The sequence below is a fragment of the Accipiter gentilis genome, chromosome 15, assembly GCF_929443795.1.
Source record: "Accipiter gentilis chromosome 15, bAccGen1.1, whole genome shotgun sequence".
Lineage (NCBI taxonomy): Eukaryota > Metazoa > Chordata > Aves > Accipitriformes > Accipitridae > Astur > Astur gentilis.
In genome coordinates, this window is record NC_064894.1 from 6,103,767 (window position 1) to 6,120,266 (window position 16,500).

Genomic DNA, 16,500 nt, shown 5'->3' on the forward strand with positions numbered 1-16,500 from the left:
AAAACCTCAAAGGCTGGTGGGGTTGCTCAGAGTCAGTGACTGCATGGGCTGCTTTTCAAGTGAAGAGGAGAGAGGGTTGATAGGAAAAAAAATTGTGGCTTTGACGGTAGCATAAACATGCTGTGGAAAGAACTGTGTTGCTTAGGGCCTGATGCCACCCATCCATGTTAAGCTTTTGAATACCAGAATGAAGTACTGGAGTGTGCTACCCACAAACTTCATTTGTGCGATGTGAGTCATTTGGTTTAACCCAGGTTATAACTTGAATAGGTGGTACGTGTTGGACGGGATTTTTCCTTTAGCACTCTGGCAGCAGCCAGGACAACCTGTGTTCAGTCCATTGAGACTTCCTTCTGTTTGCCACTGTCAAAGGAAAGAATTCCTTGACTTTTACAATTAACATTTATTGGAGTTCAGAAGTCAAGTGATTGTTTCATCTTGGAATGCTTTTATGTCCCGGATCAAGAAGGACATAAATTAAATAAATAAATTATTGGTTTTTTGCTTTCTCCATGAAACAAGTGAGTAAAAGATAGGCATAAACCCATTGCTTTTTAGGAGATACAAAAAGTCTAACTGAATGGAATCAGCAGAAGAAAATATGAGTCAATATGAGTCAGCACTGTGACCTAGCAGCCAAAAGGGCAAACCACATCCTGGGGTGCATCAAACACAGTATAATCAGCTGGTCAAAAGGGGTGATTATCCCGACGTATTCAGCATTAGTGTGGCCTCACCTCGAGTACTGTGTGCAATTCTGGGCCCCACAATTTAAGAACAATGTTCAGGTACTCGAACGTATCCAGAGGAAGGCAATGAAGCTGGTGACAGGGCTGGAAGGCATGTCCTATGAGGAGCGGCTGAGGACTTTGGGCTTGTTTAGTTTGGAGAAAAGGAGGCTGAGGGGCGACCTCATTGCTCTGTACAGCTTCCTGAGGAGGGGACGTGGGGAGGGAGGTGCTGAGCTCTTCTCCCTGGGATCCTGTGATATGCTTGTCAGTGTTTTAAGAGGCACTTGGACAATACCCTTAATAACATGGTTTAAATTTTGGTCAGCCCTGAAGTGGTCAGGCAGTTGGACTAGATGATCATTGGAGGTCTCTTCCAGCTGAAATATTCTATTCTATTCTATTCTATTCTATTCTAGTCTGTTGTAAAATACATTACATAATTAAAATAAAAGCTGTGGCACTAATGGCTCCATGAGGTAATGATATCCAGGAGCTTAACAGCACATTTATTTTGATTGTAAAAATATATGAGTCCACATTATCTAAAATAGTTACAATAGTAAGTTATATTAATCCACATACATTAGTATGTTAGTTACTTATTGCCATGGTGATGTAATACAGTGAGGATGGTTAATTCTGGGTGCTCCTTTGCTTAAGGGTGGTAAATCCTGTGCATGGTTTTGAAAATTTTAGCTTTTATCTGAGCTGCAGAATCAATGGAAAATAATAACTCGGGTGGAGCAGAGAACTGAATAGATTGTAAAGGTGTTTCAGTCTATGTGAATGTAAAGGAAAATATTCAAGTGGAGAACATGGACATCAAACGCCACCAAACAGAGAAGTAATGTTGCTGTAGAGTGGAGTTCATACTTTTGAAACCCAGCAAAAGGTATCGCACATATTCTGTCAACCATGTAAGGGAGGAAGGGGTGTAGTGGATGTATCTGCAGAGGAGGCTGAGAGCTGGTGCCCAGTGAAGAAGCAGCTTTAGGTTGTTGTAGAGGCAATGGCTCGGCACAGACATACTGCCACACTGCTGGCTTTGTTTCATAGCAGTGAAACCACCAGGTAGGAGGTTACTGCTAGAGGGCATGGTCAGTTTTTTGCCGTTTTGCTGTTCTCTAATAACGTGTAGTTTAAAGTCTTTTCCTTTTTTACTCCTTCTAGAAAGTTGTTAATCTTGATAAAAATGACTATGAAATGTAGTCACCTGCTAAACTGCAGAGGAGAGTAATGCAAAATATCCTGAGTTTCTCTTACATGTGAAGGAGTTGCAGAATCAACTTCTTTGCAAAAGCAGAAGGATGCTTTGGTCTTGGGGCAGTGGTACCTGAGAGGGTACTTGTTCTCAGGGACAGCAGTGCCAAACCATACCCTCCTTGTTCAGGTAGCTCCCAGCTGGGACACTGTTGGCACCCTCAGACAATTATTTAAGTGGAACACTGCATTTCAGTTTTTCTGGGCTGTTCTGCTCTGGCTGGTTCTTTTAGCAGATTTGGGACGGTAGTGATTTTTAGGGAGTTGCTGAATCTGGTAGCCTGATGGTGGGGGGTTAGTGTCTCTGACTGGGGTATTGGGGTTCCCCCCTGCTGGTGTGCCTCTGGGCTTGTGGTGATGGGTGAGTGATGGGCTGTGTGCTCCCCTGGCATGGGGCTGGGTGTTACGGGGGTTCCCCCACCTGCCGTCCTTCCTTCGTGCTCCTTCACGCATCTGTGGAGATGAGCAGCTTATCCCATAACCAAATGATGGCTGACAGTGGTCTTGACAGGACTTGGGAGGAATAAATGTGGGGAGTGAGAAGTTGAATGAAGTGTAAACACAATATGTCGATAGTGACTAATGCAGCAGTTGGTCCAGGCTCTGTATTTTTTAGTTTCATGTCCAGACGGTGTTTGGCAGCAATCACCTGGCAGATACGCATGTGCATGCTGGCCAGCTGGTTGCAGCCATTGCCTGTGTGTTGGCTGGATGGTCCATGTGCCCTGAGCTCCAGAGTAGCCGCATCAAAGGAATTCGGTTGTCCGATGGGTATTATGGGCAGTGTGGGAATGCGGGAGGAGCAGTGCTCTTCTAATTAACCTGATAATGTTGATGTTTGGGTAAGTTTTTTGTAAGTTTTTTGACAGTGTGGTATTTCTTCTTTTTTATACAGATTCCTTTGGGACTCTTGTTCTTCCAGTAGTAAGTATTTCTTTCCTCCTTCCTCAGAAAATGTTGACTGTCTGTAACTTTTCACCAGTTGGTGTTGATGAGATAATGGATTTTGTATGTGATCCTAGCTATTTTCACATTCTCAGATGAGTGTATTTACTGACCAATAAGCCAAGGAGCTTTCAGGTCAAGTGTTTTGTACTTGTTACAAGTAATTACAGGATTTGGGAGCTGATTTCTAGCATCAGCACAAGCTATCATAAAACTTGAACACAGAACTTTGCTCTGTGGTTTTTTTTGAATGGCTGATACCTACATCTCTATTTCAGACACACCATGAGGGCGAATTAGAGCTAAAAGAGTTGTGCAAAGCAATAATTGAGAAGTATTAAAATAAAAAATGTATTTATACACAGTCTTCTTAAGGATTTGGAAATGCACGTTCAGTGAAAGTACATAATAAGCTAACTAGTCAACAAAAATGTATAATATCAAATTGTGTGTTGAGTATGAATCGTGAATTTATAATCCTGGATGTTTATCTTGAAAACCTGATCTAAAGAATTACGTATTTGTGTCAGGAAAAAGTTTTACCAAAGTCTTTATTTTTTTCAACATCTGTAAGTCTATGAGTATCCCTAAATCCAGTGGGTTTAAATTCTGGTCTGAAATAAGCTGTATATCTGATGAAATAATCTGGAAATGTTTGATAGATGGATAATCAATGACAATGAGCAGCTCAACATTATGAAGCCTATTAGGTTGAAATGCATGTGTACAAACTGCAAATTAACAAACATAGAAAATTCAGTTTAAAAAGAAAAAGATTAAATTAACAAATTCCTTGATATAATCTGGCCAGGTCTTAAAACTAGGTGAGGTGAATTCCCCCCTCTCTTGCCACTATCTGAAGTGATGAAAACTGACTCATTTTTTAACAGTAAGATGTTTTTTTCATTTGTGTAGCCATGGTAGACTTATGTTCTGCCCAAAGTGTAGTTGGCTGGTAGCAGAAGGTGGGTAATGAGTTTCTGGTTTCAGCCGTCATCTTTTCCAGAGGAAACAGTAGCTTCCTTGTCTGAGGTGCTCGTGACGGTGGCTGCTGTGGTCAGGAGAAGTACGTGAGATGGCCTTTTTTTCTTTTACATTAGGAGTGCCAAAATGGGGATACTAATACCATTCACTTGGGGGATGTGTTGACCAACATGAAATATTTTCATAGCAAGTTCCTACTACCTACTGTTAAAAGCTGCCTTGCTCGTATCTGGGTTGAGAAACAACCCTTTAGAGAAGGAGTTGGTGGGGCTGAGGTGAATAGTTACCATTATTGTAGCAGTGACCTTCTGGAAGTGTTGTATTAGTACAATTTCTGTTAGCATAGATGTGTGAACAGAAGGTGGGTTACTTTGCACCTCATCTGTCCTAATACACTGTCGTGGCAATGCAAACTTCATTGCCTCTGGCTTTTACATCAAGAAAAGTACAACAGGCAGTTTTGTCACCAAATTGCAGGAAGGAAAGATCTTTTGAAATAGAAAAAGTATAAAAGTCAGGGGAGGAACTCATGCTATCTATCTTTATTCATGATAGGAAAATGATACAGAAAAATATATGAGGTCTCTAAATGACATTTATAGAAGAAGAAATCAAAGGCAATCCTTGCAAGTATGTTAAAATAATGCTGTAAGAGCACAAATCACTGCTATGATGAGAGAAAAAAAGCTTATTTCCCCCCCGTTTTGATTTTTAAAGTTTATAATGTTTCCTGGACTTCTTGTAGGGAATCCTGACTGCTTTTTAGGGAATACACCTTCTTTAATAAATGGTAATATTAATAAATGAATTAATTTTGAGGTAATATTTGACAGATGCAGTAACTAAAGCTGTTCCTCCTATTTAATGTGTTCCAGAATACTTGGCATGGAAGTTGGAGAGTGTTGAAATATGTGAATCATATGTTCTTGGCAATGTGTTTACAAAAACCTGCAGTTGAAGAAAATGCAGAATCTATTTCAGTGTGGAGCTTTGCACCTAAAATTTAGTTATATAAGTCCAGATTTTAAAGGGGAAATCTCTTTCTTCCTGTGTCATCATACACCTGCTCAGAGTGAAAAAGAGAGCATGTTTATTTTTCCCCTTCCTGATTTTTTTTTTTCCACTTGGCTTGTTTTCAAAAACAGAAGGTCAACAGAGAGGGATGAAATTGTAGTTGATTCCTCTTCATAGGTAAACACACAGAAAAGGAGACGTATTTGATACAGACATTTGCATCTACCTCGTTTGTCACCCTATGACATATTTCCCTCTTTGGGAATTTCTGTTACTTCACTGTGTGTTCTTAAAATGAGTTTTGACAGCACAACAGCCTTTCTTTATAGAGCTTGGTAGGATACTTTTGAAGTGCTGTGCCTGGTGAGTTAACAGCTGTAATTTTCATTACCAGTGCAAGAGGAGTGCTTCACTTCCATATGTTATGCTGAAAAATGCAAGCCTGTCTGTTTTAGTTGTCTTGACTTCAGAGATTTTACTCCAGATTTACTGTTGTAACTGCAAACAGAAGCATGTGACTCTTAAGCTTTTTAGCAGGGCTACTTGTTGGAACGAGCTGTGTGCTGTGTTAAACCCCTTTTCCTTCTTCAAAGAGACGCTCCTAAGCAGACAGCAGTACTGAAGCTGGCATCTGGGCTGGGATGTCCCTGGGGTCATTCGTTGCCTGTGTAGGCTCTGCTCCGGGTTAAATTCCCATGTGCTGCAGCAGCTCTGCTTCGAGCCTTTCGACCCCTGTGGCTGGGATTCCTCCCACCTAACTTTGTGAAATGAACTGATGCAGCTGAATTATGAGCTCTAGATTTCCTCTGTCCACTGGAGAGACAGAGAGAGAGAGATGTGTGCATGGTTATTCTGATCTTACGTGGTCTAAATTTCCTTGCCAGTGATATCTGTCTGTGTTTACTGCCAGCACTGAAGGAGCCTGCACTGTCTATCCTAAATAAGTTAACCATATGAAATGTCTCTTCCTTTATTCCTTAATATTTTGGGAAGAATAATTATTTTACTTTCTAGGTGAGTCGCAACATGTGAATCATTAAAGTGAAATGAGACAAAATCAGTGAGGTTTTTATTGAAGAGCAGTACCTTACCTCATGAGATCTTCATTCTGAATTTGACTTTTCTACCCCATAAGACATGAAGCTAAAGCTTGTTGAAAGAAGTGCAAGGTTTTCTTACTGTCCTGCTCACCTTGCCCACATATAGCTTCTTCAGCTCTTTTATTTTTGGAAAATTCATTACCAAAAAGTCATGAAGGCAGAAAAAAATTAGCCCCCCCAAATCAAACCCAAGAAATTTCTCAGTAACTGTGAAAAGAGAAGAGGGAGCACAATGTGTGTGTGTCTATGCGTGGTATATGAATACATAGATACTTACATGTTGAAAAGCTGATTACTACCGAAAATTAGATGCAAATACATTGAAAAGATGCTTCTGCTAACACATTTTCAGGTAATTGTTGAAATGACACTTTAAAGCCCTGAAATCCTCTTTCTCTTTTTGAGAATCTACATAAGTTGACAAGTTCAGGAATATGTCAGATCTTTATGTCAAATGTTTTTGGAATAATAGTATCTTCAAGAATATTTTGGATAATTAACAGAGTCTCACTATTTTTTTTTTTAGCTGCCTTTGAACAGTGCTTCTGGGAATTATGAATTACTGGTGGAAGGCCATACTGATGGCCGGCGCATCTTCTCTAACCGTACCAGCTTGATGTACGTGTCAAAGAGCATCTCCGTATTCATCCAGACTGATAAATCTATGTATAAACCAGGACAAGACGTGATGTTTCGGATTGTCACTGTCTATCCTGATCTCAAACCTTACAAAGCGTCTCTGAATATATATATCCGAGTAAGTATCCACAGGAACCTAGTTATACATTGGAATTTGTCATACATTTCAACTTATGTGACAAATAAAGATCATACATATTGCTACCTAAATCTTGTTAGCAAGACCACTTGCATTTAACATGCATTTAACATTTCTCCTAGGACCCTCGGAAGAAGTTGATTCAGCAGTGGTTGATGGAGGAGGGTGATTTGGGTGTAGTTTCCAAAAAATTTCAGTTATCAATGAACCCTCCACTAGGAGACTGGTCCATAGAAGTGGAAGTGAATGTGAGTATTAACATTGCCAAATCACAGAGAGATTAATTTCTCTAGATGTGAATAAAATTGTGTTTACTTCGGTGAAGCAAAAGCAGAAATAAGCATGAACCATGAGATGAGGAAATCCTTCCCTCGTGGCAAACCCAAGATATTATGGAAGCCTCACAAGATTTTCAGTAGTATATGGTTTTGTAAGGGAAGATATAAAAAAGAAGCATACGTATTTTATCCTAAGGTCTGTGTTTTGATTCTAAAATACAAATGTTATTTAAAAAGTGAGGATTTTTAATATTAATATAAAAGAAAGATGTTAATGGAGTACTAGGGTTTTTTTAAGTCAAACGCCCTTATGTTTATTTTGTAAGCTAATATACAGAAATTCATTCTGCCCTGCTGTACAGCCAGTCACTGTCTCAAGGGGTGTGGAATCAAAGACTATTTACAAATCTCTGCCTAGTTTTAGGGGTGTTTCAGCAATTCACGATGACTGAGGCGTTACTGAGGAAAAAATAACTATGCAAAATAGAAAGGATGAATAGTAAAGCAGAACTATGGCATAACAAAACTCGTATGATCTAGTTTGCACGTTGCTGTTGGTAATAGTTCTATCAGTCCAATCATTTAAGCTGTACACACCTCATACATTGTGGAATATGTTGCAAAAATAGCTGGAGGTTTAGCTGTTCAAAACTGTGTGTCAGATTTATTCAGCCTGCTTTAAGTGCCTGTAATTTGGGAACTGCATTTCCGACTTGGCTTGCAGTGGCTGTTCGGAGATATTTAGCAAGTACAAACAGGACTGCTTAATGTTTGCTGATGAGGGAGATGTTGGGGTAGAAAGCAGGAAAACTCATGTGTTCTTGTATTACTTGAGAGTAGTATTTACCAGTACCAGTTGTATGTTTGATAGATTCTACAGGCTGAGGTAGGTGAGGGTGGTGGTCAAGTGAGTGTCAGGACTGGATTTTTCAAACACGTTCTCATGTAGGTGTGGAGTCGTTACTATTGTCTTTGATGGGAAAAATGTTTTAAGTTGTTCCTGCCCTTGTTCCTGTGCTTGGCTGCTCCTTCCCATCCCTGCGCTGCTGTTCAAGAGCTTCCAGTCACACTGAGGCAGCTGTAGTAAGGCTGAGATCTAAAGCATGCCAGGGAAGTAAGTGACCCACATTGAAAAGCATCTCTGTGTTTTTGTTTGCCTAACTCAGGTTGACAGCACAGCCCCACTCACAGCTGCAGAGGTACTTTTCAGGAGGTGGGGGAGTGTGGCTCAGACATGGGAAGAAAGGCTGGTGACAGTGGTGGGCTCCTCCACGGCTCGCTTGCCAGGCAAAAAAGTGTGTGAATTTTTGCTTGGTCTTTCTGTGAAGACTTGAGTAATCCTGAAGTCAGGAGGGCACTGCTGAAGGAACTGCAGCAGCTGTTTCCAGGATCTGAATATGAGAGCCACTCCCTCTTGAAACAAAACCAAGATGAAGAGGAAAAAAAGAAAATTGTAAAATTGAAAGAAAAATGCCTTACAGGTTCATGTGGGCTAGTGAAACAGCTGGGAGAAAACAGACAAGTGAAGTGAAATCTTCTTAGACTGTAGTTGCCGGTATTCTAAATTGTAGCCATTCAGTACTACTACAGAAGGTTAATGAGCCTGGAAAACATATGGCAGGGTGGGAATGTCTCTCAAGTCATGAGTAACAAGGAGAAAGTAAATAGGGAACATTTTGTTCACTGTCTCTTCCAATACATAGCTAGAGGGCACCAGGTGAAGGAGGTAAAGAGCAATTTCAAAATAATTAAAACAGCATAACTGAAGTATAGAGTACAGTACCAGTGGTGTTGTGAATACTTGAAAACTCAGGTGGGATCAAAATATAGCTGGACAAATTCACAGAAGTACCCTCCACTAAGAACTGTTAACTAGGAGGCACTGAGGCTTGAGCTGACACAGTGTCACTGCTGGCTACCCTGGTCGATGCAGTTCTCTTTAAGTGTTGAATCTTGGCTGCTGCCAAAGACTGGACATTGGCCTTCATGTTAGATCTACTGGGGTACAACCTTTCCTAGGTTGTCTTTATCATGTTTTCATCTCATTTTTCATACTATTAAATTTTTAAAACTTAGGGGTTTAGCACAGAGTGTTTGGGGTTCTTAATAGAGCTCTAAATGCTTCAGCAGCATGAAGAATACCCAGGGGCAGGGACAATGCTCATTACTCTAGGATATCTTTCTCTGTTTACTGTTGTTACAGGAGACCATTCAAGGTGGAAAGTACTGCAAAATGCTTTTGGTACATTTAACAAAGTGCTCTTTTGGGAAAAGATGAACTTGGGCAGAACAGAAGTGGGATTTTTTTTTTCATTGACAGAGGAAATGGTTAATATTTAAGAAACACTGCATTTAATAAGTGGAAACAAGAGGAACTAGGAGATAGGTATCAATATAAATGAAAGTCTGAGCTCTTGCATATTTGTAGGAAATTTAAAGATACCAAGAAAAACTTGATGGTTAATGAAAGTACGAAAGAGTTTTTGAAGTTTGCTAGAAACAAAAGAAATTCCAGCGGTGGGAGAGCCCAGTAACACGAGCAAACAGTAATTATGTGGCAGAGATGGAAACATTTAATAGGGATGATGGTTCTGAGTCATTAAGTGAATCTCAGTGTAGGGAGATTTGAAAAGACCATCAGAAGATGAATGTCCTTAACAGAAAAGAGTTAAAGTGAGGTAACATGGGAAACTATGGACCTGTCATCTGGTGTGAAGAAGACAATGACAAAGGTGATTTGGGATTCCACCGTCAAAAAATGAAATTCTTTAAGGCTATTATGGATTTGGTTACTAAGGTAGTTTTACTGATGTAACAGATTTTTGTACAGGCTTTTCATTGTACAAAATCCTAATGAAAACCAGCAATGTATGTAAAGTCTGTTAAAGAAGGATGGATTGATTTTTGGGCAATTGACACTCACCCAGGGTGTTTCTAATATAAACTGCTGACAGAATTTGCAGAGGGAGCCAGGGAAGGAAGCTTCACGGTGGGAGACTGCAGAAGTCCCATCTGTTGACTGTATATCAAGGTAACAAATGAATCAATGCATTTATTGATTACAGTCTGTGAGTGGTGTCACAAGTTTTACAAGACTTTTTAATCTAGTGGAGAAAGGCATAGTCTGAACCAGCTAATAGAAATTGAAGCCAGACAAATTCTCTTTGGCATATACGTCTTTCATCAATGAAGCTCTTAATCATTGGAACAAACAAAAAATGGGAGTGAGGGCTTCTCTATTACTTGATGATTTAGCATCGGTAATGGTTGCCTTTTTGGAAGATGCATTATAATAATACAGAGTGCTGGAGTAGCTGAATACTAGGGTAACCAAACCTGGAATAAAATGAGGTCAGGCTAAATGGTTCCTTCTGACATTAAACTCTTTGAATTGAAAATTAAAATAGAGGAGAAAAAGAACAGTATATTACATAAAAAAAAAAGTTGTAGGTTTTGGGGTCCATAAAAAACTGGCGATTCTTACAATGCTTATCCTGTGGAAGTAAAACAGCAACCCTGAGCTCCACACATAGAAACTTATGTTGTTTACTTTCAGACTCCTTTTCCTCTGTCATTCACACCTGCTCTGCTTTAGTTTTCAAGTTCTGTGTTAAAAGAATGTAATGACAAAGCAATATGCATTATTTCTGTAGCACGTGCCTATGCAGCATCTTACATTGGATAAGGCTATCATATGCAGAGTATATTAAATAACTGTTGCAATATTCACACTATTACACTAGGTCTGTCTCATGGGTTGTTTCACAGACTGTTATTTTTCTGATAACACGTCATACCACTGGATTAATGAAATCTGCACGAAACCTTGCAGAATAAAGAAGAGCTTTTCTGTTGGGAAACTCTTTTTGATTCTCTTGGTTACAAGTGAGCTTATGCCCTGAAATACAAGGTCATATGGGATGGGATTCAGTTTGAGATTTAAGACATGTGGATGTCTCTATGCAGGTGATGTGGTAGAGATTTAGTTGGTGTTTAGTGAAAGCTAGTGAGTGACCCGGATCACTCTGAGTGGATATTCCTAGCTATTGCCTGGATATTCCTTGCTGTTCTGCAGCCGTTCTGCTGTCCAAGGAAGGTACAGTTCTTTTCTGTGTCATATAGGAAGTTGCATAGATTCACCAATCCCTTCCTGAAAACAGGTCACTGAGAATTTAGATATAGTGCTAAGGAAAAATTAGTATATGTCTGGCATTTTTAATAGATCAACTTGCCTATCCTTAACTAGTACTGCTAGCCCTGGGTCCGCATGGCATCCAGCACAGCTTATGGATCTACTCAGGGCTTTAGGAACATCTTCAGAGGGCAAACCCAGGCTGATCTCCCCATGACTTAGCTATCCTGATGCCATGACCTGAGCTTTCTAGTTAAATAGTCAGCAGTCCAGCATTTCTCTCAAGTTTCCCTCTTGTCTTTAAAGAGTATTGTTAAGTCACTAAATAACATTTCCCTTCTAGTGGTTACAGATCAGTTCCCAAGTGTACCAAGTTGGATTCCTGGAAGTACTGCTTCTGAATCCTGTTTCAAATCAGGTTCTGGCTGCTTGCTGCTGTTAAATGTCCTGTAATACTTTTTAATAAGAGTTCAGGTGTTAGCACAGCTGTTCTGAGAAAACACAAGACAGAGTAATTACAGTCTGGTTCCCAAGTCTTCACCTTGTATTTTAGTTGGATATCTTATATTTCCTGTTGTGGAGCCTGTTGCTGAAAGGCTTTTAGTTGCTGAGTTTTAGTAGTAGGTATCTCCAACCAGAATTTGTTCCTAGTTACAAGGCATTTTGTAATCTAATTTATGGAAGTTGTTATTTGGAAAGTTATGATCAAATATGGAAGAGTAGTAATGTTTCACGTGCAACAAGGGCTGTCTAAAATATTTTTGAAGACTATTATATTTTTTTAAAAGCTTCAGGTAGAAAGCAACTTTCAAAATCAGGTGGGTTTTATTATATACTTTGCACTTGAATTTTTTAACTTTTGAGGTTTTATGAATGTTACAGTGTATTCACAGTGATGTTTTACTGCTAGGTCAGCTACAGATTTCACATTTGATCCATTGAGTTTAAGGTTATATATACCATTACTTAAGAAAAGTGTCACCTTCCTTCAAAATCAGACTGTACATAAAACCTTTGGAACTGGCTGTGTATTCAGTAGTTTGCAAATGAGCACTGATATTTAATCAGGATCTGACATTGGTGTGACTCTGCTTAGTTTCTGGAGACCGTGCTGGTGGATTCGAACAGAAGTTTGGGAATTCATCCAGTATTTTATTTCGGGGTTTATTGCCTTCATGTGAAAATAAAGCACGAAAGTGATCATGAAATGCTCCTGTTAATTCTGTCTGGATAAAAATCTATTTTATTTAGCTGCAAAGCGGAGGCAGAGGAATGTTTCTGATGGGGGCTGTGCGATGGTGATGCAGCCACGGGAATACAGCCGGTGCCAGCACTGCGCTTTTTCAGGGCAAAGCCCTGAGACCACACCCAGAGTCTTTCCCCGATGCTATAACTTGTGACGCATGTAAATGTCAGAAAAAAGTAGGAAAATGGACCTAGACCAGATTTGTTTTAGGGACTTTCAGTTGCCAAAGAAGAAGAAAAAATTTGGGGAGAACAATTCCTGTGATCTCACTGGTTGGATTAGACCCAAATGACTTCAAATAGGACTGGTTCATCACAGCAGAGCAAAATCTGGACCGTAGTTGTTAGCGATTGTTAGATGGAAAGATCCACAGCATCTAAGGCTCAACTGCAGAAAGGCTCCATCATCCTCAGGATCTCAGAATACTTATATGGATCTCTTTTTGGCACTGTTTTCTTAATACTCTGGGCAATGTGCACAGAACGTAATAGATGTTTTGCAGTTTAAGAAATGCTGATTTAGAGCAAAATGCTAATAGCCTGGAAGGGTGAGTGTGTTTGAGAAGCAGGAGAGGGCATGGAAGACAAAAACTGTACTAGAATAAAGTAGCTCTGGAAACAAGTGGAATAAGTGTGGTGGTGTTTTCCTACTGTAAAAAAAAATAAATCTCTCTTGGGTTGTATATATAACTAACTGCTTGTCTCAAAAGCCACCACTCCTGGAAACTGGTTTAACAACTTCCACTCCAAAATATTTGAACAATATTTGCCAGAGAGACAGCCCTGCCCTGAGGAACTAAACTGATACGGAGTGGTTGAAGTGCTGTTACTTGTCCTATTCCAAACCAGTTTGGCTGAAAAGTCTGTGTTAGTGGGAAATGTGGTTTGGTGTTCAAATCATCAAGATGACCCAGTAGGGTATTTTCCTTTCCCTGCACTGTGAAGCATGGCTTTCTGTCATAAAGGTTGTCGTTTTAGAGAAGGTGCAGCCAAGAGCGCTAGTCTCACTTTAATCTCCGTTTTCTACTGCTTAAAGTTCTCTTAGCTTTTAATTTTTTTTTTTTTTTGACTTTTGAGGTAATGTGAAACAAAATCTCATTTGCAAGGGAGATGCTTTTTCATCCTGCCAGCTGGGGTAACATTCTGTTCATGGTTTGCTTAACGGCAAGGATGACATATATATGCTTAACATTGGAAATAAAAGATGTACAGAGAAGCAGAAATGAGATAAATTGACTACAGGTCATTTTCCTAAGATTACCTGATAGTAATCGGATTGTGGACTGCAGATCAGTGCTGTAGCATTTTGTGTTGTAGGGATTATGATTTGCACAAATGTGAAAATAGCAGATTTGGCATATATCTTTTCAAGCCTAGGAGTATAAATACGACAGTTATTTTGGTGATCTGTGACTTAATAAGGAAATCAGTAGCAATCTGATTTTTATTTTGATAGAAGTCTTTTGCTAGGAAAAGTGTAAATATAGAGATACAGGGATCTTAGTGTGGTCTGAGATGCTTAATTTGCAAAGCCATTGATCAGGTAAGAGAGATCAGTTATAATTGTTTCCAGCTTAGATCCTGGTCCTGGGGTATTTCCCACAGGAGTTCTAAGTTTATCCTCTCTTGCCACAGACACTCATTCCCATCTGACATATCTTGATGCTACCTGACAATTGTTTATCCACATTCTGTCTCCTTTGCCCCACATTTCAAACTGAGATACTCCAGCACGTATGGCAACTTGTAGCGGTGTCACTGTTCTCAGAAATAATCAAAGTAATCAGATTTCTGAGCTCCACATCAACATAACCTCACCATGCAATTAAGCAGCAGCTGATGATATTAACCTTTCAAAATAGCCACCTCCTAGTGACAGACTGTTGTCTCTCTTGATCTTTCCCCTCTTTCCCAGAAGACTCTTATGCGAAGAGGCAAAATAGGCTTTCAAAAGGAGCCTCTCCCTTTCTGTCCTTTGGGAAGTGGAGACTTCTTCGGTTTCTCAGCCCATTCTTCCAGCCTGGCTGAGCTCAGATTTTCCTCTTGGAAAATCGTTGCTCCAGTGTAATCACTGTGTCAAGCAGATCAGCTGAGATTCAGAGCTCCAGTTCTAGGTGCTGCTGGTAAATCATGTCATGCCATTTCCCTGCTGATGGCAGCTTTTGGCATGATGCTGTGAAAAAATCATTGAAGGAGGTTTATATGTCTGCAGGCAAATGATGTACATGCTTGGTCAGAATCATAAAATCATAGAATCATTTAGGTTGGAAAAGACCTTTAAGATCATCAAGTCCAACTGTTAACTTAGCCCTGCCAAGTCCACCACTAAACCGTGGCCCTAAGCACCACATCTACGCGTCTTTTAAATACCTCCAGGGATGGTGATTCCACCACTTCCCTGGGTAGCCTGTTCCAATGCTTGATAACCCTTTCAGTGAAGAAATTTTTCCTCATATTAAATTTAAATGTCCCCTGGTGCAGCTTGAATTACTTGTACTTTAGCAAGGAAGAACAATTGAGTAAGACAACAAAAAGCAAAATTTATGTGGCTGACTACCGTGACTTTTTGGCCCACTGTCATTGTACCAAAGAATAAGAATAGCTGCTGAATTTTTAATGTTCAGAGAGTGAAAAAAAGCTTTAAAATTAATTTCCCAATGATGTGCCACATATGGCCTGATGTACCACATCTCAAAGATGTGCCAGAATATGCTTTCAGATACCCTCCTGAGAAAATCAGGAAATAAGTGAAAAAATTAGAAAAATAGGAAAATAAAGAGAACACAAGTAACAATATATTGTATAGTTGTTTATTTCTTCCACTGATTTTTAACTAACGAATAAACAAGACAGGAAGATATAACCCAAGAGTGTCTCTGCCGAAGTAAGTATGCACTGTAGACTGTAAGAAAATTTTAGCTGCCTTTTGCATAAATGAAGAACCTTAAGATTATACATGCTTTTGAAATGGTCTTGTCCACTAGATACTGTAGGAGCTTCTCTTTTGTGTAGAAATACTTGAGTTAATTTTAAATGAGCTAGTAAAGTACTGCTGGTAGGTCAGTCATGGTTCATCATGATGACTGTGAGTACTTATGCTAGGCAGTTTTATGCTAGCTAGCTTGGATATTTGTTTCTTTATACAGAAACCAGGCATACGTAGATGTCTGCAGATCTGAAGCTCCCCAAACTCTTCATTATATATACTTACAATCTGCCAGATGTGAGCTTCTGTGTCCTTCTGTGGTGCAAATACATACTACTGGTTCCTACAGGAGCTGATGATGGTTGAGCCATGATTTAAAATCACATCATGTCAGAAATTGTAATTTAACTTGAATCTGGGTGGGATTTGGCCTAGAGGGTATGTTAAACTTGGTAATCTAACCACAATTGTATGTTTTTTCTCATATGATTTTTTTTCATTAGGGTCAAGTTCATTATCAAAGATTTAAAGTGATGGAATATGGTAAGTGTTACTTAAGGGCATTTAGTAGTGACCAAAATTGGTAGTTGATTCTCCATTAGTTTAGACTAGCTTCCTTGGCTAGCACGAACCTTTTGAATACTCCTGGAAAGTCTAATTTCCAAATCTCTTGCTTCTCTGAGACTGATTCTGTGTCCTGAGAGGAACATTGTCCTATCAGCTACCCTATTTATCTTTGGTAGTTTTAATGACCTACTACTGTAGTGTCTGGATGTCATGCAATCTTTAAAGTACTTATATTCAGTCTATGAGGTGCAGTTATTGTCCCTGTTTTTCCAGGATCATGGAGGCAGTGTGTTCTTCCCAAAATATCTGTATAAATGGCTGATCATGAAGCTTGCTGATGATTTTGTAAATGCTGACCGAATAAGTTAAACGTTTTCTATTTCAGTCTTTCAAGCTTGTGTGCAGACTGCTCTTATGATGCTTGTTGTTATCCTTTCAACAAAAAGTCTTAGTCTGGGGCATGAATATGGTTGGGTTAAAAATATATCTTACTTTATATTCCTTAGGAAACTGTAGTAGTCTTATCATATTACATGTTCT

At 39.4% G+C, this 16,500-nt stretch overlaps 1 protein-coding gene across 1 annotated transcript in view; it reads left to right on the forward strand.

Annotated features, from left to right (window-relative positions):
- Window positions 1–16,500, forward strand: part of CD109 (CD109 molecule) — an 83,445-nt gene that overhangs the window by 14,499 nt on the left and 52,446 nt on the right. The window contains exons 3-6 of the mRNA XM_049818149.1: window positions 2,887–2,915; window positions 6,561–6,791; window positions 6,935–7,060; window positions 15,897–15,936. Of these exons, the coding sequence (XP_049674106.1) occupies window positions 2,887–2,915; window positions 6,561–6,791; window positions 6,935–7,060; window positions 15,897–15,936 (426 nt within the window). The remainder of the gene's footprint in view (window positions 1–2,886; window positions 2,916–6,560; window positions 6,792–6,934; window positions 7,061–15,896; window positions 15,937–16,500) is intronic.